Genomic DNA, 20,740 nt, shown 5'->3' on the forward strand with positions numbered 1-20,740 from the left:
ACTGGGCATGGCAGCACCAGCTGTGCACTGCTCAGGGCTCTCCTGAAGCTCTTGGATGAGGAGACATGGAAACAGAGAGCAGACACCTGGCTTTGCTTTGTGCTCAGCAGGTTACAGGGTTGGGTTTGGCTATTGCCCACCAAAGAGTGCCTGTGTTGAGCTGTGCTTGCAGCAGGGAGAGAAGGGCCAGGCCTGGGGCTGCCTGAAGCTCATTCTCTACAGGTTTGACTTTTGGTGTCTGTCATGTGAGTGTTGAGGATCCAGCACAGATTGAAATAGAATCACAGAGCTGGGAAAAGAACTCCAGGATTGAGTCCAACCAGCAACCCAACCCCAGCAACCCCAAGGGCCATGGCCACAGGGTTCTGGAACACCTCCAGGCATGGGCACTCCACCACCTCCCTGGGCAGCCTCTGCCAATCCCTGACCACTCTGGCAGCAAAGAATTGTTTCCTTCTCTCCAACCTAACCCTCCCCTGGCACAATTCCAGGCCATTTCCTCTCCTTCTATCACCTGAGCCTAGGGAGAAGAAGTTTTTTGAGGTGCAGGGAAAAGCTCTTGTTTAGTTTTTCAGTTTAGCTTTAGGAAGTGTTTTGCCCACCCAGATCTGCAGTGCCTTTGATGCAGTTTTTTTTATCCAGATGGTTTCCTTCTGCTTCCAGGACTTTTGCTAAGAGCCAGCACTTTCTGTGCAAAATAGGTACTGGTTTTTCCTTCTCTGTGACTTCAGACACTGGCAGCTGAAGCAGATGGCATGATGGTTTTCCCCTTGAGCCTTGCCTTTTGGGTAACTGCTCTGTGTTGGCAAGGGAGGTGCTGGGTGAGATCATCTCCCAGCACTGGGGGAGCAGTTGTGCAAGAAGAGGTCATCAGGAGCAGAGCTGCTGTGATGGGGCTGCTGTGTGTGTGGGGGTCAGTAGCTTTTCACTGCCTGTGCTAAAGGGTTCTCAAGTGCCTGCCCAGGATGCTGGGGAGGTCACTGTGCTTTTCCTCATGCCAACCAAACCAGCAGCCTCTTAGACTGAGAATGCTGGGTGCTCAGCCCTGGGTGCTGTGCTGACAGGGCAGGCCCAGCTGCACTGAATCTCTGCAGTGCTCAGTAGAAACCTTTGTGCCCTTTGCTGTTCCTCTACCCAAGGCCTGTTAGGTGAGAGCCCTGTGCAGTCCTGTTGAGTGTTGCCTGATCCTGATGTCCTGCCTGTTGCTGTGGGGCAGGATGAGCTCTGGGGCTGCAGTGAGGCCCTCCCCATGAGCTCCCCAAGCCAGCCAAGCTCTGCAGTGAGGCTGTGAAGGGAATGAGTCCCTCTGGGTGTCCTGGGGCAGGAGTAGGATGGGAGGGTGGTGTTGGACTACGGTGTGGTAGGAGGCTTTGTGATGAGGTGAAGGTGCTGATGCTGCCCTGGTCATCTGGCACAGTGAAGGGAATCCACCAGGGCTTGGTTTTGCAGGAACAAGGGAAACCCATCAGCTGAGCAACTGGCAGAGCCAGGTGGGAGGGGAGAGACCTACAAATCCTCAGGGGGGGATGTGAAACCTTTGGTAAAGACTTGTTGAATACTGTGAGAGTTGGTAGGCTGTGGTGCTTCCTGGTTTGTTCCTGGTACCAAAGAAGATGCCAGGAGACTCTGCCCTGATCCCTGCCTGGCTTAGTCCTGCTTTCTAGAGCATGCTCTGAAAGGCATTCCTGCAGGGCTGTCTTTCTGCTGAGGGAGCTGACAGCAGTTCAGCTAGAGGTGCTGTGGGATGAGCTCCCAGGGGAGGGGACCTCAGGCACTAAAATTGCCCTTTCCAGACCTTCAAACCACAGTCAGTGTAGCTGCAGGACCTGTCCCAGCCTCTGAGGCTGCTGGTGCTTGGGGAGGGGATGTTCAGGTCCCTCACCTGTGCATGAATACTTTGAGCAGTATGTGGGTGAGACTTCACCTGCCTGACAGAAGGCCCCAGCAGAGCTTGGCCTTGGGTGTGCATCAGTGACAGCACAGAGCAGCCCCAGGCCGCTGGGCAGAGCATTTGGCTGTATCCTGAGAGACTGATTGCTGTTTTGTCCCTGTCCTCTGCTTTCAGAGATCAGCAGATGGGTCCAGTCCAGAAGATGGAGATGGTAAGAGAGTGGACTGTAAGGCTGAGCCCCCTCAGTCCCTGTCTGCAGGACTTGCTGCTGAGGCTCTGCTTGCTCTTTCCTGCAGAATCTGATCGAGAGGATGGCAGCTACTGCCCACCTGTGAAACGGGAGAGAACCTCATCCCTGACCCAATTCCCTCCTTCCCAGTCAGGTAAAGTTGCTGTGCTGTTAGAGATGAGAGCTCAAGTTCCTTCCTACCCTTTTTGATTCTCAAGTCATGTCAGCATGCTGCTGTCTGCTGGCTCTTGGGTTGAGCCCCCCCCAGCCACGTGCCTGGGCTGCTTCTGTGGGCTGGGAGCAGATGCAGCGACGCCCAGAGGTGAGACCTCACCTGTGGCACTGTGTCCAGCTCTGGGACCCCCCAGAGAGACAGGGAGCTGCTGGAGAGGGCCCAGAGGAGGCCACAAAGATGAGCTGGAGAATCTCTCCTGTGGGGACAGGCTGGGAGAATTGGGGCTGAGCAGGGTTAGACAGGAGCTGAGGAAGAAGCTCTCCAGTATGAGGATGGTGAGACTCTGAAACAGGCTGCCCAGGGAGGTTGTGAATGCCTCCTGCCTGGAGGTGTTCAAGGCCAGATTGGATGATGCCTTGAGCAGCTGAGTCTAGTTGACCCCCCATGGCAGGGGCTGGGGCTAGATGAGCTCTGAGGTCCCTGCCAACCTGAGCCATTCTAGGATTCCCCTGTTTCAGGAAACACCAAAGGGATTCTCTGAGCAGTGGCCTGTTCACATCTGTGGCTGTGACAGGTCTGGTTCAGAAGGAAGAAAACCTATAAGAAGCAAAACAAATGGCTGGGAAAACAAATCTTACACTTGGCAGCCTCAGGCTGTCTGGGAGCAGAGTTTGTCATTAGCAATAACCCAGCTTTGTTCCTTGCCTGCAGTAACCAAGAACAACGTCTTCATGCCCTCCAGCTTCTGTGAACCCTCTGCAGGCAACTCTGACTCAGAGCCAGGTGAGCTTCCTCCCTTCTCTGCTGCTTCCCAGCAGCTGCTCTCAGGCTGGTGTGGTCCAAAGCACTCTGATACTCCAGAAGTGAAGCCCTGTCTGGGAGGGTGGAAGTGGGGAGGGTGCTGACCTCAGCTGGGGGAAGTGGGGAGGGTGCTGACCTCAGCTGGGGGAAGTGGGGACGGTGCTGACCTCACAGCTGCTCTCTTGCTCACTTCATTGCTTGATTTCCTGCTTGCTGGAGGTGATTAAAATAACAAACCTCTGAATGCCTAAATTTGGGAGTGGTGGAGGACAGCACCAGAGGTCTCTGCCCAGCTCTCAGCCTCAGGGAAAGCTCACAGTTATCTGCTCTGGATGCTGGCTTTTTGATGCTGAAAAGCAAATCAACCCAAATCTCTGATTGTGGCAGGGGGGTTGGAACTAGATGATCCTTGAGGTTCCTTCCAAGCCTGACAATTCTATGACTCAGCCATGGCCTGTAAATGAGCCCTGTGCTGGCAGTACCACTTGTGGTGTTGATCATCATTATCCTACAGTTTGGTTGGATAACCTCTGGAGAGAGGCTGGGAGAGTTGGGGCTGTTCAACCTGGAGAGGAGAAGGCTCCAAGGAGACCTTAGAGCAACCTTCCAGCCCCTGAAGGAGCCCCAGGAGAGCTGGGGAGGACTTTTGACAAGGGCTGGGAGTGCCAGGACAAGGGCCAATGGCTTTGAGCTGGGAGAGGGGAGAGCTGCCCCAGGCTGTGTTTGTGTCTTTGGCTGTCTGCTGGGATGAGTGAACACAGGGGCCTCAGCCTGCTTTGGGACATCTTAGGACTTTGGCTGTTTCTCAAAGCTGTGTGTGGTTCCCCTGTGGGAAGTGAGGGGGCTCTGGCTGGCTCTGTGGGGGAGGTGCTGAGCTGTGTGCTCCTCATTCTGTGTTTTGCTCCTAGAGGAGAAGAGCAGCGGGTTCCGGCTGAAGCCACCCATCCTGATCCACGGGCAGGCCCCCAGTGCAGGTGAGCACAGCCCAGCTCCAGCACGTGCTGCTGCTGGAGAGGGGCCACAGGAGGCCACAGGGAGGATCAGAGGGCTGCAGAGCCTCCCCTCTGGGGACAGGCTGGGAGAGCTAGGGCTGTTCAGCCTGGAGAAGAGAAGGCTCCAGGGAGCCCTCAGAGCAGCCTTCCAGTACCTGAAGAGCTCCAGGAGAGCTGGGGAGGGACTTTGGACAAGGGCTGGGAGTGCCAGGATGGAGGGGAATGGCTTTGAGCTGGGAGAGGGGAGACTGAGACTGGAGATGAGGAAGACACTGCAGAGACACTGGAACTGGTTGCCCAGGGAGGCTGTGGCTGCCTCCTGCCTGGAGGTGTTCCAGGCCAGGCTGGATGAGGCCTTGAGCAAGCTGGGCTGGTGGGAGGTGTCCCTGCCCATAGCTGGGGGTTGGAACTGGGTGATCTGTAAGGTCCCTCCCAACCCATTCTATCACTTACTGAGGAGTTCCCTCCCATGGAACTGGCCATGCCTGTGATGATGCAGAAGGAATCCTTTACTCCCCAGAGTGCTGAGCTCCTACCCTCTGTGTGATGTGTGCAGGCACCTCAGATCTCAGCTTGGGTCAGGCAGAGATTGCTGAAGAGTCTCTCTCAGCTGTCTCTGCTTTGAGTTCTTAAACCCTGGGCTACAAGGACTCAGTTCCTTTTCTAGCAAAGCAGAGCAAGGGGAGGGCTGCAGGAGTGCACTGAGCAGGAGCCAGCAGTCCATGGGAGCTCAACCCAGGCTCAGCCTACTGCAAAGTCTGACCTTGCTCACTGCCACTTCCCTGTTGGCTGATGCAGACCTAGCCAGAATGGGAGAGACATTAACTGGGAGACATTAATTACAGCTCCTTAGAAGGCTGAGGATAAAAAGCAGCACACAGCTCTTTGGCTCTTGGGGCTTTTGATGATTGGTTGGGTTTAGAGAGGGAGCAAGAAGCCTTTCATTTATTTGCAGCAAGAGCAGTAACTGTAAAACCACAGGAAGGTGGTTTTGAACTGCCAGGCATGTTTGGACTCAGGATAGTTGTTAGAGCTCAGTTGTGGTCATGTCCTTTGAATCTGGATGGCCTGAAAGCTGCAGAGTGTTCATAGAATCCTTTGGGTTGGAAAAGCTCTCCAAGATCATCCAGCCCAACACCACCATGGCCCCAGGTGCCATGGCCACAGGGTTCTGGAACACCTCCAGGCATGGGGACTCCACCACCTCCCTGGGCAGCCTGTGCCAATCCCTGACCCCTCTGGCAGCAAAGAAATGTTTCCTCCTCTCCAACCTAACCCTCCCCTGGCACAATTCCAGGCCATTTCCTCTCCTTCTATCTCCTGATCCTAGGGAGCAGAGCCCAACCCCCACCTCCCTGCAGCCTCCTCTCAGGGAGCTGTAGAGAGCAAGGAGGTCTCCCCTCAGCCTCCTCTTCTCCAGGCTGAACACCCCTAGGTCCCTCAGCCCTATGATCAGCTCAGTGCCCACAGTAACTTCTCCTGCAGCATTTTCTTGGATCAAGAGCTCATTTTTCAGGGAAGGAAATGGATTGCCTGAACCTTCTGAGCTTGATGCTGAGATGATTTCATTGGGGGGTGGGGGGCAGGTTATTAGCTTAAGTTAGTTGACTCTGAATCAAGAGTGGAATTAAGGAGTTGTAATATCTCAGTAGAGGAGGCCAAAAGGTAGTTCAGTGATGGAGCCCTTGGGATGATTACCCCACAAATAGCTTTGGGTGTATGAAGAATGAAAGGAAACAAATTGTGTCCCTCTGTCAGGAGATGCCTCACTTGGAAGGGGCAGAAAAGCCTTGGATGTAGTTGAATGCTGTCAGTGAATAAGTAGGATTGCCAGGGGATTGTTCATTTCTCTCCCATTTGGACTTACTTCTGAGTCAGTCCCAGCCCCTTCCTTCTTTGCTCTCCTGGCTGAGGCAGAGGATCTGACTTCAGGACTCCTCTGAGGCTGGGAAGTTCTCTTCTCTCTCTGGGCCTGGTTCTGGCGTGAGCCTGAGCGAGGAATGGGGAAGAAAGGTGCAGGAGCTTTTTAAATGCCTGATTTTTGCACTGCATGCTCTGTTGGAAGCTGCTGAGCTTACATGAAGCTGCACTTTTAGAACTTCAAAGCTCTGTAGCTCTTGAAACAGCTTTGTCCTTGCAGGTCTCCCTAGCCAGAAGCCGAAGGAGCAGCAGCGGAGTGTGCTACGCCCGGCGGTGCTACAGGCCCCACAGCCCAAAGCCTTCTCCCAGATGGGTAAATAAAGCTCTGCAGAGTGCTGCAGGGGAGAGCAGGAGCACAGCAGCTGTTTGGTGCAGCAGTTTGCTTTTGCTCAGCAGCTGCTCTTCCCTTTTCTGAGTTTCTCCTTTCAGTGGGCAGTGTCTGTGTGCCGTGGGGACTGCACAGGCAGCACTTCAGGCTGTGCAGGACTCTGCCAGGCCTCTGGCTCTGCTGCAGTCCATGCTTGGGTTTTGCAATGCAGAGGCTTTCAGGGGTGTGGATTAGCAGTCTCTCAAGTGGCAGCACTGACCACGGTGTGACACCCTAGTGCTGATCACTGGGCAGCAGTGGGAGGCTTCAGCCAGCAGCACAGTGATGCCAAATGCCTGGAGCACAGGGAGGTGCCTCTGGGCTTGGGGACCATTTTGGAGCTGCAATTCTGAGTTCCCATCGTGGATGTTCTGCACACTGTGTGGTTATGGACTGTGATAGAGCTCAGAGGAAGAGGCATGGCTGAAAACTGGAAGTTAAAGCACAGAAACTCCTCAAGATGTCTGTGTCTCCTAAACTGCTTCCCCTGCCTCTTGTTCCTGGGGTATTCAGTTGAGCTCAGCAGGTCCTGCAGGATCTGGCACAGAGCCAGACATTCTCAGCTTGGCTTCTTGGCCTTGCTGTTAGCACAGATTGAACTCTACAGAGGACTTAATACTGAGGTACAAATGTTCTGTGGGAGCTGAGTGTGTCAGTCATTAGATCAGCCCAGAGAGGAGCTCTGTGGGCTGTGAGCAGCCTTGGAGTGGCCTGGGCTGGTTGCTTGAAGTTACCCCTGCAGCATGTGTCTAGGTTAAGCAGTCAGTTCTGTTGATTTCTGCCTTTTGCTGATGGACTTTCTGCATTTGGAGTTTTAATTCTGCTAAGAGTTTGAATTGTGGTTGCCATGTCTTGGCAAAACACTCTGGGAACTCTGGAGATGATATTCTGGAGTTTGCTGTAGGAAACTTAGAGGGCAGCCTAAATACCTAGAGAATTGATGCCCTTTCCCATTCCTCCTTGCAGTTCTCAGCAGTGGCACCAATGGTGTCAATATCCCACCAGACCCTGCAGCCACCTCAGAATCACTAAGCAATGCAGCACCAAAAAGCTCTGACTCTGAAGACAAGGTGAGTGGAGGAGGGCTGGAAGGACTCTCAAGCTGACAGCATTCTCTGAAGGGTCTCTGCTCAGTGATGGGAGGCAGTCCCAGGCCTACTGCCCATCCAGGCTGTCAGCACTCTGCAGACAGAGGAGGAGATTTTATGCTTCCTGATATTTGTTCTGTTTGCCTTTACTAACTCAAGAGCTGCAACAAACATTTGCTGAGTCCAGTTCAGGATGGGTTTTTTGTACCTATTTTTCCCCTCACAAAGTCTGTTGCAGTATGTCCTAAACTCATGCCAGTTATTTCTGCTTCATCCAGAGACAAAGGTAGCCTTCAGCCTTCTAGTGCTTTAAGAGGCCTACAAGAATGCTGGGGAGGGACTTGTGACAAGGGCTTGGAGTGATAGGAGGAGAGGGAATGGATTGAAACCTGAGGAGGGGAAAATGAGACTGAAAATGAGGAAGAAATTGTTGAGAGTGAGGGTGGGGAGAGCCTGGCACAGGCTGCCCAGGGAGGCTGTGGCTGCCTCCTGCCTGGGGGTGTTCAAGGCCAGGCTGGATGAGGCCTTGAGCAAGCTGTGCTGGTGGGAGGGGTCCCTGCCCATGGCAGGGGTTGGAACTGGATGCAAAAGCTGATGCTGCTCTGAGCATTTGGTTTGGACCAAATGGTTGTTAGAGATCCCCTTGAACTCGATGACTTTAGAGGTGTTCACCAAGTTAAACCATTCCCTGAGTCTGTGGTTTAACCTCCCTATCCTGGGCTCCATTTAAGATGCTCTGAGCAGCAGCAGGGTTGTCTGTGCCAGGGGCTTTGCCTTGTGTGTTTGCCTTGGCTGCTCCTTGGGAGGGGCTCTGTGACTCAGGGTGCCATAACCTGGGGCTTTGTCTACAGAAACTCACTTTCCCAGGCTAAAGTCCCCCATTTCCTTTCTGCAGGCAGGAGAATGTCAGAAGAGAGAGTCCAGCAGTGCTTCAGATGATGACAGCTGTGAGAAGGCAGAGCTGAACACACAGCAAGCTTTTGTGTTTGGGCAGAACTTGAGAGACAGAGTGAAGGTAAACTCCTGCTGGTTACCCTGGCTGGCAGTCCATGGGTGCAAGCAGTGGAGAAAACCATTCCTTGGCTTGAGCATCCCATGCTGTTTGTGAAGTATTTTGAAGCCTCTGCAAGGCAGAGGTGAAGTCTCCATGGATCTATGACAACAAATGGACAACAAATCATCCATGGTGGACAACAACTTACTTCTCCATGGGGTAGCAATGTGCCCTTGTGGCCAAGGAGGCCAACAGGCTCCTGGGGTGCATTCAGAAGAGTGTGGTCAGCAGGGCTAGGGAGGTTCTCCTCCCCTCTACTCTGCCCTGGTGAGACCACACCTGGAGTATTGTGTCCAGTTCTGGGCTCCCCAGTTCAAGAGGGACAGGGATCTGCTGGAGAGAGTCCAGTGGAGGCTACCAGGATGCTGAAGGGCCTGGAACATCTGTGTGATGGGGAAAGGCTGAGAGCCCTGGGGCTGGTCAGTCTGGAGAGGAGAAGGCTGAGAGGAGATCTGATCAATGTCTATAAATATCTGCAGGGTGTGGGGCAAGAAGGGGCCAGGCTGGGCCAGGCTCTTTCCAGTGGTGCCCTGGCATAGGACAAGAGGCAGTGGATGCAAACTGGAACCCAGGAAGTTCCACCTTAGCATGAGGAGAAACTTGTTTGATGTGAGGGTGCTGAGCCCTGGAGCAGGCTGCCCAGAGAGGTTGTGGAGTCTCCTCTGGGGACTTTCCAGACCCACCTGGATGTGTTGCTGTGTGAGCTGACCTGGGTGAGCCTGCTCTGGCAGGGGGTTGGACTGGATGATCTCCAGAGGTCCCTTCCATCCCCTCCCATTCAGTGTTTCCATGCTATGCAAAATTCAAGGCTGTGAGCACAGCTTGCTTGGCTTTACCAGCTAAGTAAAACTGATCTTCCAGATGTAGCAAATCAAATAGTAACTGCTGAGCAGCCAGGGAAACTTCCAGAAACAAACAGATCCACTGCAGTCATGGGTGCCATGTGAAGCTCAGTGCTGTGAGGTGATGTCTCTCAGCTTTTGGGTCAGAATTCAGTTAAAATATGTTCTGAGATGCTCCCAGAAGAGGTGAGAAAAGGAAAACAGGACAGCCTGGGCTCAAACCTGTGCCTGGAGAAAGCAGGCTGGGTTGTTGGTACCTCCTGTTGAAAACAAGCTTGTGAAGGGTCCCTGGCAGCAGATGATGAGACTGGGACATTGGTGTAGTGTTTGTGGATGGAGCTTTGGGGAGGAGTGAGCTGCAAATGCTGTGGTCAGCAGCTGAAGCTCTCAGTGTCTGCTTGTTCCTGCAGCTAGGAGATGAGAGCGACGACAGCAGCGACGTGCAGAGCGCCGGCCTGCCCTCTTCAGAGCTCCCCTCTGCTACTAACTACTTCCTACAGTACATCAGCTCCAGGTGAGGCTGCAGGGAGACCTGCAGGACAGTTTTCCTTCCTTCAGGTTCAAAATGGTTTGGGAGCGTGCTCTTTACTGGGTGCAGAGCTTGTACTGGCTCGGTGGGAAGGCAGGCTTCTGAAGAAGGAGGTGGCAAACCTTTTGAGGTGATTCTTGGGGTGTCCTCAGTCATCTGCTCAAGGGAGATTTGACAGCATTTATTTGACCACATCCTCACCAGAGCTCCTTCAGAAAGCTCTCATCTCACCTTTGTTAAAGTCTTCTCAGGAATGGTGACAATCAGTTGGAGCTGCCAGTAGAATGCTGTGGAGCTCTGTGCTGTGTTGGTGGTGTTGAGTGGATTTCATATGGCTAAAGGGCCTGTGTGAGGAAACAGGGACCTCGATGGGAGAGGTCTCTGGGACACTTCCTGACTAGGCAGCAGCAGCTGAAGACATTTGCTGTATGTGCAGAGGTGAAGTGAGGCAGCCAGGAGAAAACTGCTAATTGTGTCTGCAGAATTCTGAAGTGCCAGCCCTCAGCAGAGGCTGAAGGGTTTGATGTGGCCCTGTGATAGTAGTAGCTCAGCAGTGGCCACAAACATCAGGGAGTGTTATTGCAGAGAGGAGAAAACAGAAGAGGATTTCTTCCTGCAGAGCTGTAGATTCAAGTCAGAGATGGAGAAGCATTGGGAGAGCAGCAGGAACCTGAGCTGCAGAGCATCTGAGGCCATGAGGCAGCTGCAGGCAGAGCAGCAGCGTGAGCCTGCCTGGGCCTTGCGTTCTGCACCCTGTTGTTACCTCAAAGCAGGCACCAGGCAGTTCTGCAGCATTACCTCCTGGTACTGAGCTTTTGAGATGATGCCCTGGAGAGATGGAGAACACCCTGAGGAGGGACTCTGGGGGTGTCTTCCCAGGGATGCTGTCAGATCCTTTACATTGGATTCTGCAGAGAGTAGCTTCTGGCTTGTGGGCTTCACATCCTGGGATGGATGCTTGTGTGGCACCTACTGCCATGATTTGCTGGAGTTCATTCCAGGAGGATTTATTCCTGGTAGGTAATGGCCAAAAGCTGCCTGGTTTAGGCTTTGCCTTGACAAAGATCAAGGATCTCTGGTTTTCAGCTGAGGTGGCCAGACAGGGTGGGAGGAGGAGAGCTCCTCCCTCTGTGGCACACTGGCAGTGCTTTAGAAGCTGTAAATTACCTTGGTGGTTCATACTGAGTTCCCAGCTGGAGCTCAGAACTGTGCTATTTAATTCCCTTAGCAGGCAAAACCTTCTTCCCTTGAAGATTTCCTCTTTGAATCTCCTTTTGCAGAAGCAGCAGCCCTGCATGCACACTTGAAAGGTGCTTTTGGTTCTGCTTCAGTTGTGTAGTGCCCCCAAAAGCGAACTCCACGCAGGCTCAGTTCCAAGTGGTCTCCATCCTGCATGTTCACTTTGTGTGTTGCTGTCTTGGGGAGCTCTGCCTGAAGGGGAAGGCAGCTCCACAGTCCCTTGGGGAGTTTTTGAACCCATTTAATAGTAGAGCTCTTGTCCTCCCTAAGTGGGTTTGAAAAGCTGTTCACGAAACTGCCACAGGGGAGGAGGATGTTGATTGTATAAAGAAGAGGAGGGCTGAGGTTTGGTTGGGAAACCTCCTGGGGAGGCTGTAATACTGCAGCTAGGCTAACAAAAGGCCTCCTTTATCCCTGCTGCTTGTGCTTCACTTCTCATGTTGCAAGTGGCTTTGCTCCAGTCCTTTGTGTCTGAGAAAGTTGACCTAGAAATGTGTTCGAGTCCCTGCATGCTGCCCAGGGAGGCTGTGGATTCCCCCTCCCTGGAGGTGTTCAAGGCCAGGCTGGATGAGGCCCTGAGCAGCCTGTGCTGGTGGGAGGTGTCCCTGCCCCTGACAGGGGGCTGCAGCTGGATGAGCTGTAAGGTCCCTCCCGACCTGAACCATTCTGGGTTAGAAGAGTGTTTTAAAGAGTGAGTTCTGTGGCTGGTCTTTAATGTCCCTTCCAAGCCAAAGCACTCCATGGTTGAGCAGCATTCAGCATTGCTTAGGATGGGGTTGGATGACTGAAGAGAAGATGTTTAGTGCCAAGCTCCTTTGCCATCCTTCTCAGAGAAGCCTCCCTCAAACCCCAGTAGCTGCTCTCACCTTAACTGCTTTGTGCTGGTGCTTGTGCCGCCGGTGCTGAACCTCCAAAGCCAGGGGCAGTCACTCTGTGCTGTCACCAGGAAAAGACAGCAGATGTTGTCCTGATTGCTGAAGCCTCTTCTGGTGTGATGTTTGTTTGTTTGTTTTTGTTTTCCAGCGTAGAGAACTCTACAAACAGTGCAGAAGCTTCTAGCAACAAGTTTGTGTTTGGGCAGAACATGAGCGAGCGAGTCCTAGTGAGTATCCACAGGGTGAGGGCTCCTGCAGCTGTGAGCAGCTTGAGCTGCAGGTTCTCACCCAGCAAGCTGGAGACCCTTTGGCCTGCCACTACAGCAGGGCTTTCTGTCAGTGCTTTCCTGTGTAGGTAACTCCTGGGAGTTCAATGTGGGGTTCCCAGTGCTCTCCAGGGTTTCCCTGCCCTGCTGCTCTGGGGAGATGCCTTCTGCACAGGGCAGGTGGCTCGAGTGCAAGCACTTGGTGGCACAGCTCCTGTCTTTCCATAGCCTCCTTGTTAGAGGTGTTGGAGGGTGGTTGGCTTGCTGTCCTCCACCTTAGGAGTTCATTCACACAGCTCCCCAGCCATAGGGTTCAGGGCCAGCAGTGAAGCAGCTTGCCTTGGTCCCCAGGATGTTGTTTGGTGTGTACCAGCCTGAGGTGTGAGCTCAGTGCCTCACCATCCCCAGCTCTTGTTTTATTGCTATGCTGGCACCAAAAGAGAAGCATTTCATGCTCTGCTTTTCATGCCTGAGCAGGGAGCTCAGTCAGGTAGGCACTGAGGTGAACTGTGGCTGAAATTGGTTTGTTTTGATGATAACTTCAGAATGAGGCTTGAAGTTTGGGTTCAGTTCAGGGGAGAATGGTTGGAACTGAGTTCCTTGGCTGGGGTAGCAGGATGGCTCCTCCTGGGAAAGCATCTTGGCCACGGGATCCTGCTCTTGCCCTGTGCTTTCTAAGCACCAGAGCTTCCCCCAGCCCTTGCTCACTCCTGCTGTGCACAAGCAGTGTCTGCTTGCTCCTCTTTACCTCCTCCTCTTTTTGCCTTAGAGTCCACCCAAATCAAACGAAGGTAGCACAGAGAGTAATAAGGAGAATGCTGCTACAGAGTCTGGGTCTGAATCATCTTCTCAGGAAGCCACACCAGAGAAAGGTAAAAACCAAAGTGAATCTCTTGGAGGGGGGTTGGGAGGTAATCCTTGTTTCAACAATGGCATTTTTCAGCCTGCTGTGGCTTTATAATCAGGGTGGGTTTGTGTTGCTTTTCCTGGCTCCTGTAAGCAAAGGCACAGGCTGGGGGTGGGAGGTGAGGTGCTGGGTGCTGTGGAGTCTCTTGAATGGTTGTCTTTACTACTACACACGTCCAGATACACATGTCCAGTGACCATGGCAGGCTCTTGGGAGTCCCTTCAGCAGAGAGCAAGCAGAAGGGATTAACAGAGCAGCTGCTTGGACCTGCAGAGTGCAGAATGTGGCAAACAGCCTTTCACCGTGGCACCTACAGGGACTGAGTGGCTGAGTCCCTGGGAGAGAGAGGCTGCCCCAGATGTGTTATTTGCCTCAGGAACCATTTGCTGGGTTCTAGACTCAGGTCACTCTCCACATTGGGCAAGCTTTTCTGGGAGCTGTGGGATTTCTCCAGCCAGCTGCTTCTGCAAGCCAGAATAAAATCAGTGCTGTGCATGTGTGGGCACCACTCTGGAGTGCTGGTAGGACTGCTGGAGCACCCTCAGGTGTAGTGCCAGTAACTGACCCCTCCTGCCCTGTGTCAGCTGTGCCCTGAAAACAAGGCTGGAAAGACAAGCTGGGATTCTGCTTGGAATTGCAGTCCTGTTCCTGCTGTCAGTCTCTGCTCTGCCTCTGTTTCTCCAAATTCTGGCAGCCCTGGTGTGGGGCCCCACGTTGGTGGCCCTGGTGTGGGGCCTTTGTTACGTCCTGCACCATTATATCCTGGTCATCCTCCAGCTTTGACCCTCTTGTTCAGCTAACAACATTTCAGAGTCCCTGGCAGAGTCAGCTGCAGCCTACACTAAAGCAACAGCCAGGAAGTGTTTGCTGGCCAAGGTGGAAGTGATCACCGGGGAGGAGGCCGAGAGCAACGTGCTACAGGTAAGGAGCTTGGAGGTGCTGGGGGCTCAGTGGCTGTCCAGTGAATGTCCACCTGGCTTCCTGCAGCTCAACCACCCTCTCTCCCTCTAATCCACTTTCTTGTCTTTAACTGTCCAGAGCTTGCATGTTTAACTTTGGCCTCAGTTTCCTCTTAAATAAGTTCCCCTGGGCCACCCAAACAGAGGTGAAGGACACTGTGCTGAAGCCATCCCAGAGCAGGTTCTGTGTCCTACAAAACAATTAACTGAAGGAAATCTAAATGAGCTGAAGATTTCCAAGTTCCTTATTGTAGTCCTTGGAGATTAATGGTTTGTCAGGCCCAGGATGGCTCTCAGGCCTGCAGCCTGGCTTCTTTGTCTAGCAGAAACCATGCAGCAGCACTCAGGGATTTGTACTGAGGTACTGAATTAAATCAGAGATGGTTTAGACTCAGACTCCTGATGGTAACTGTGATTTCTTTAGCACTTTAGTCATCCATTCACATAAATATTTAATAACTTTCTGTCCTTGGAAGATGTGAAGAGTTTTCATCTGCTTGGTGTGTCTGCATTTGAATTCTCCTTTGCCCTCCTCTCTTTATCCTTCAATCACAATGGAGATTTTTTTTTTCCCTTGATCTTTGGAGTTTCTCAGCACTTGGACTGCTTTATTTTTTTTAAGGGTAGCTTTTTGTCCCTGCTGCTCTGTTCTGACACTGTCAGTAGCCAGTGCATCCCAGCTGCACCTCTGCTTTATCCTGGAGCAGAATAATCTGCAGCATTTGTCTCCTCAGGATTCTCTTCAGGCAAAAATGGGAGCTCCTGACAGCTCCCTGGGTTAGGGGGCAGGGGCTCCTGACTGCTCCCTGGGTTAGGGGGCAGGGGCTCCTGACTGCTCCCTGGGTTAGGGGGCAGGGGCTCCTGACTATTTCATGTGATCAAAACACTGAAGAGTTGAGTCTTGTTTCCTAACCCCCCAGCTCTTGTGTGCTCAATAGGGGACTGGATCCATTGTACCCTAAGCCTCTCTCTCTCTCCCCATACCAAACCATTGTGACACAGCAGAAGTTCATCTTGGCAGCTCCAGGCCCCAAGTAGGCCACTCCAGGCCTAATTGGCAGTACTGCCAAGGCAAACACCAGGCCTTCCCTGCAAGAGATAACAGCCTGGGCATCCTCCTGGGAGCAGGGAGGGAGGGAAAAGGGCAGAACAAGCAGGAGTGGTTTGGTTTCTGGGGATGCAGGACTTAGGGGAATGAAATCCAAAAGATTACACTTCTCTGGTCCACCTCCTGGACCTCTCCAGCTTCTGGAGGTCTGTAACTTGGTGGTTCTTAAAGGCACCTACCCTCTCAACTGGCACAGGGTGAATGAGAGAAGGGGAAGGAACAGAAATGGAACCAAACTGTGGGGAGCCTGGGGGTGGTGCTTAGAAGTATGAAACCTGAGTGGTGACAACAAAAGAGGGGTTAGAGAGGGGGAAATACAGCAGAGGTGTTTGGCAGAGCTTTGATGGGAAGTGGAAGAGTCCCAGACTAGAAAGCAGAGAAGCTGAGCTTTGGCAGAGCGAGGAACCATGAAGGCAGGAAGGACAGCTCTGGTTTGCTCCTGACTTCAGGTTGGTGATGAGCTAACATCTTCCTTAACACAGGAAGAAGTTTGCTTTCCTTTCTCTGTGCTGGGTCCTCTCAGCAACAGACACCAGCTTTGGTGGTGCAGAGTGTCCCAGAGGCTTACAAAATGCTTGTCATGCTTTCAAGCCCAAAGGGCTGCCTGATGTCAGGCCGTGGATGACTGTAACTCAGCCTTGCCACGAAGAGCTTCCTCTGGAGAAGTTTGTACTTTGTGTAGAAGTTGTTCTTGCCTGATCTGGAGCACAGGCACTCTTTAGGGCTGGAGAGCTTCCCTACACAAAACCTTGTGAAAGCACACAGCATAGTTTGAGGAATTCCTTGCAAAGGAGAGGATGAAAACTTGGCTTCCACAGCTCCACACCGGTGTAAAATCTGCAGCGTGAAGTCTGACTGGTTTGTGAGGGAATGCAAAAGGGATTTATGGCTCCTCTGCCACAGAGAGATTTGTTTTCTGTTTCAGATTCAGTGCAAGCTGTTTGTGTTTGATAAGAACTCTCAGTCTTGGGTGGAAAGAGGCCGAGGACTCCTGAGGCTCAACGACATGGCCTCGACGGACGACGGAACGTTACAGTCCCGCCTGGGTAAGAGGAGCCAGGGGCACTGAGACTGCCTGGCAGCCCCTGCTCCTCTCATCACACCACAGCTTCTGTCTCAGCACCTCAGAAGCACTTGGGAGCTTTGCTCTTGCTTCAATTTATGACCTTTTCCTCTGTGGATTTATTGTAGCAAGTGTTCCAGTGACATTTTGTGTCCCCCATCAATCCAGCTGTGTTTAGCAGCTGGAATATTTGATGGCAGCATTCTTCAAACCTGGGCTCTCTGCTCTGTAGGAGAGGGTGCCTGTGGTGAGGGAAGTCCCTGAATAGTGCAGGAATGGAGATTAGCCTGGGATTATTAGCTCAGATCCAACCTCTGAACCTGAATAAGCATCTCTTGGGCAGGGCTGAAAACCCTTTACCAGCCCATGCCCTTCTGAGCAGCACTTGTGACAAGATTCCTGCTTTAAGGACTTCCCCTTAATATTCTTTGTGCAGAGGTCTAAACATTCTCACCCTACAAAGCCACCTTGAGCTTCCTGTTGTGCCTTTTTCCACCTAACTGATCTTGTTTGTTTGGCTTTAGTGATGAGGACTCAGGGGAGCCTCAGGCTAATCTTAAATACCAAGCTGTGGGCTCAGATGCAGATTGACAAAGCCAGTGAGAAGAGCATCAGGATCACTGCCATGGACACAGAGGACCAGGGAGTTAAAGTGTTCCTCATATCAGTGAGTACTGGAGGTTGTTTACACCTTAAACCTTCCCCCTAAAATCAGTGCTTGCTTGAACTGCACTTGAGGTTCCATTCCCCCATTCTTTGCATTCTGCCTCCTTGCCACCACCCTCTCCTTGGCAGGCTTGGATTGGCTGAAAGAATCCTAAAACCACAGAATCATGGAATGGTTTGGGTTAGAAGGGACCTTAAAGATCATCTGAAGCCTTACTGCTTGTCAAGAAGTGCCACAGCAAAGGCTGCCCTGGGCAGCCAGGTTGTAGCCAAACATTCCACACCTACTGAGACTTGATGTGGTGCAAATCATTTTTGCTCTCAAGGGTAGTGGACATTCAGAGATCTCTGTGTAATGCCTTAGCCAGAATTGGAGCTCCAAGGCCTTGCAGCACAGGGAAGCTGTCACTGCCTGTCTGCAGCATGGGTGGGTGTGGAGGTGCTCACTGGAGGTGAAACACTCAGTGTCTCCCAAAAGCATTGTGGTAGAGTTGGGCAGCACAGTTTAACTTGGATCTTCTCTTAATACAGAGTGTTCCAAGCAGTAGCAGGACAGGGGAAGTGATTTCTGTGCTCTCTAAATGAGGGACCAGCAATCCCAGTTAGGATTCCTGAAGTACCTGGGAGGCCAGCTTTGAGCTGGGAGAGGGCAGGTTGACACTGGAGATGAGGAAGAAATTGTTGACAGTGAGGATGGGGAGAGCCTGGCACAGGCTGCCCAGGGAGGTTGTAGATGCCCCCTGCCTGGAGAGGTTCAAGGCCAGGCTGGATGAGGCCTTGAGCAACCTGGGCTGGAGGGAGGTGTCCCTGCCCATGGCAGGGGGTTGGAACTGGATGGTCTTTAGGGTCCCTTCCAACCAACCCACTCTGTGAATCTATGAACCCTGCAGATCCAGAGGTGACAGATGGAGGTGGAAATAATAAGTACTGAAAAGATCTGAGCATTGGGGTTGTTGCTTTACAGTTAACTTGGGGAAGGGTAGCAGCAGTTAATGAGGAGGTTAATTGGCATGGTGAAGACAGTTTCATTTGAAAATAATGTCCTTTAATGCTTAGTTTGATGGGGCCTAGAAACTGATTGTTTCAAAGGCCTGAGGTGCCATGGAGAGCAAAAAGATTTGGCTGTGGACAGGTTGTCACAAAGGCTTCCCTCTGGAACAGCTGAGCAGTATAAGAGAGTGTGAAAAAAGAAACCCAAACAAAATATTACAGTGATGCCCTGCCTGAGCACAGGTCCCTCCAGATTCCTGCTGCCTTCTGTTGCAGCCCAGTGTCAGAGCCTCAGGGACCCAGGAGGTGATTGCAGCAAAACCTGTGCAAGGCAAACTGCTGAGTTCAAGAGCTCTTCAGCATAAGCTTTTGGGAGGTGTCAGGAAAGTTGTGTGACTGCTGGGTGAAGGAGGGTGATAAAATCAGCCAGAGAAAGCTGCTGCAGAGCCAGAGGGAAGGGCTCCTGCTAGCAGAGTGCAGCCCCTGGTGCCTTGCTGGGTGTCCCACAGCAAGGAGAGAGAGAACTGTAGGAGAGAGCTGCAGAGCAGCTGTGGGTTGGGCCTGCCTGGTGAGGGCTGTGTGGGCAGTGCTCTATCTGTTACAATTCCTTGCACCTTTTGCCTGTTTCTGAAACCTGCAGGCAAGCTCTAAAGACACAGGGCAGCTGTACGCTGCCTTGCACCACCGCATCTTGGCCCTGCGGAGCAGAGTGGAGCAGGAGCAGGAGGTCAAGAGTGCAGCACCTGAGCCAGAGGTCACACAATCAAATGAGGAAGACAGTGATGATGATGTCATGGCACCTTCAGGGTCAGCTGGAAGTGGTAAGCAAGACAGCCCAGGCAGTTTCCTGCTTTTCACACCTCTCTCTGTGTAGCTGTCTCCTGAGTGCACTCCTGGCCTCTCCTCAGGGTGTGGGGTAGGGCTCAGGCCATCACCTGGCTCTGGGTGCAGCTGTTTGCTGCTTCTCCTGCAGGCAGGATCCATAGAATCACAGAATTGTCAGGGTTGGAAGGGGTCATCCAGTTCCAACCCCCTGCCATGGGCAGGGACACCTCACTCTAGAGCAGGCTGCTCAGAGCCACATCCAGCCTGGCCTTCAAAACCTCCAGGCATGAGGCTTCCACCACCTCCCTGGGCAACCTGTGCCAGTCTCTCACCACCCTTATGGGGAAGAACTTCTTCCTCACATCCAATCTGAATCTGCCCACTTCCAATTTTGCTCCATTCCCCCAGTCCTATCACTCCCTGGCAGCCTAAAAAGTCCCTCCCCAGCTTTCATGTAGTCCCCCTCAAGGGGGCCAGACTGACCCCTGAGCAGAGAGCTCTTCAGAATGCAGGTTTCCCAAGGAGCATGGCAAGAAAGTCTCGTTTCATTGTACACTGTCATTTAGGGACAGCAGTTTGATGAAGGCTTCCTTCAGTGCTCCTCACTTGGGAGCCATCACTGCTTTGCTTTCCTGTGGCTTGGAGCATCCAGCCTTCGCCAGAGACCTGGCCTCCATCCCAGCTCACTGCAGGGATGAAAAGAAGGAATGAACAAAAGCAATGGGTGAAGAGGCTGGCAATGGAGCTTTAGGCTCTGGGATGCGCCTGAGATTCCCCAATCCAGATGAGTCAAGGGCACAAAATCCTTCTGTGGGCAGAACTTCATCTGGAGAGGGAAGATGTAGGGCAGGGGGAAGGGGAGCTCTGCACTCCTCATCTGTCACTGAAGTCTGCAGGCTTTTGTTGGGGGGGGGTCTCTTACTGCAAGGCAAGATACCAAAGGTGTTTCTGCTGACCAAGACCTGCTGTGTTTGTTTCAGGAGCTGCTGACGAGGGTGAGGGGCAGACCGTTGGCAGCACATAGCAGATGTGAGCCGCCCTGCTTGCAAGGCTGCTATCAACACCATCTTGCAGGCATCTCTGGACACCCCAGGCCAGCTATGATTTCAGGCAGTGTTTGAAGGCTCCAGGACTTTTTAAGAACTGTGCATCCCTGTTCTGTTTGTTTGGTTTTTTTTGGTCTGGATCCAATAGATTCCACACAAAAAAAAGCAGACTTGGGGAAACTACCTGAATGTGGTTTGGGACGTGAAAGCTCATCATATTGATGAGCCAAAACACACACACACACACACACACACAAAAAGGAGAAAAGAAAACAAACAAAACAAAAAAACCAAACATTTCCCCTCTTCCTTGTAAGTGAGATGGCACATTACAGCTTGTCACAGCTTTCCAGTGGGACCTTCTGACTGTTTCTTCAGTAGTTCCTGTCTTGCAGGCCTCCGAGATAGACCTTCCCGACGCGGTTCCGCCTCGAATTCTGCTTTCCTTGACTCCCCCCACCCCCAAACTCCCCCTTAAGAGTTTTCTCCACCTGCAGGGGGGAAAAACTGCTCACCAGTTCCTCCACTCACTGATTGCCCTCTTTGGGACTGCAGATTTTTTTTTTTTGGAAGGGGGGGAGGAGGTGGGGGCAGGTTTTGAACCTTTTAATCTCTCTTCACCCCCCCCTTACCCCCTGCCCGTTGTTCCCCACCGTGGTTCACGCCGAGAAGAGAACTTTGAAGTCCCCAGGAGGGGGTTGGGGTTGGGGTTTTATTTTTTTTGGCTAAGTTGTTTTGTTGGGGGTTGATTTTTAATTTGTTTTTGTTTTTTTTTTTCTCTTGCCCCTTCCCATTTCATTATTGTTATTATTTGGGGATTTATATTGTGGTGATTTTTTTTGTTGGGGGTTCCTTTTTTATTGTTGGTATTTTAGTTTCTCAAGCAAGATGCTCTTTGTGCGTTGCAG

General features: G+C 52.3%; 1 protein-coding gene across 1 annotated transcript in view; it reads left to right on the plus strand.

Moving 5' to 3' along the window:
* RANBP3 (RAN binding protein 3) overlaps positions 1-20,396 on the plus strand; it is a 37,667-nt gene extending 17,271 nt beyond the window's left edge. The window contains exons 3-17 of the mRNA XM_054175147.1: positions 2,066-2,102; positions 2,188-2,274; positions 3,007-3,078; positions 4,005-4,070; positions 6,229-6,321; positions 7,342-7,445; positions 8,359-8,478; positions 9,770-9,873; positions 12,151-12,229; positions 13,038-13,140; positions 13,972-14,096; positions 16,168-16,288; positions 16,830-16,972; positions 18,602-18,782; positions 19,767-20,396. Coding sequence (XP_054031122.1) covers positions 2,066-2,102; positions 2,188-2,274; positions 3,007-3,078; positions 4,005-4,070; positions 6,229-6,321; positions 7,342-7,445; positions 8,359-8,478; positions 9,770-9,873; positions 12,151-12,229; positions 13,038-13,140; positions 13,972-14,096; positions 16,168-16,288; positions 16,830-16,972; positions 18,602-18,782; positions 19,767-19,810 — 1,479 coding nt within the window. The 3' untranslated portion in view covers positions 19,811-20,396. The remainder of the gene's footprint in view (positions 1-2,065; positions 2,103-2,187; positions 2,275-3,006; positions 3,079-4,004; positions 4,071-6,228; positions 6,322-7,341; positions 7,446-8,358; positions 8,479-9,769; positions 9,874-12,150; positions 12,230-13,037; positions 13,141-13,971; positions 14,097-16,167; positions 16,289-16,829; positions 16,973-18,601; positions 18,783-19,766) is intronic.
* Positions 20,397-20,740: the final 344 nt, after the last annotated feature.

Source organism: Dryobates pubescens, chromosome 31 (genome assembly GCF_014839835.1).
Source record: "Dryobates pubescens isolate bDryPub1 chromosome 31, bDryPub1.pri, whole genome shotgun sequence".
NCBI classification, from domain to species: Eukaryota; Metazoa; Chordata; class Aves; order Piciformes; family Picidae; genus Dryobates; species Dryobates pubescens.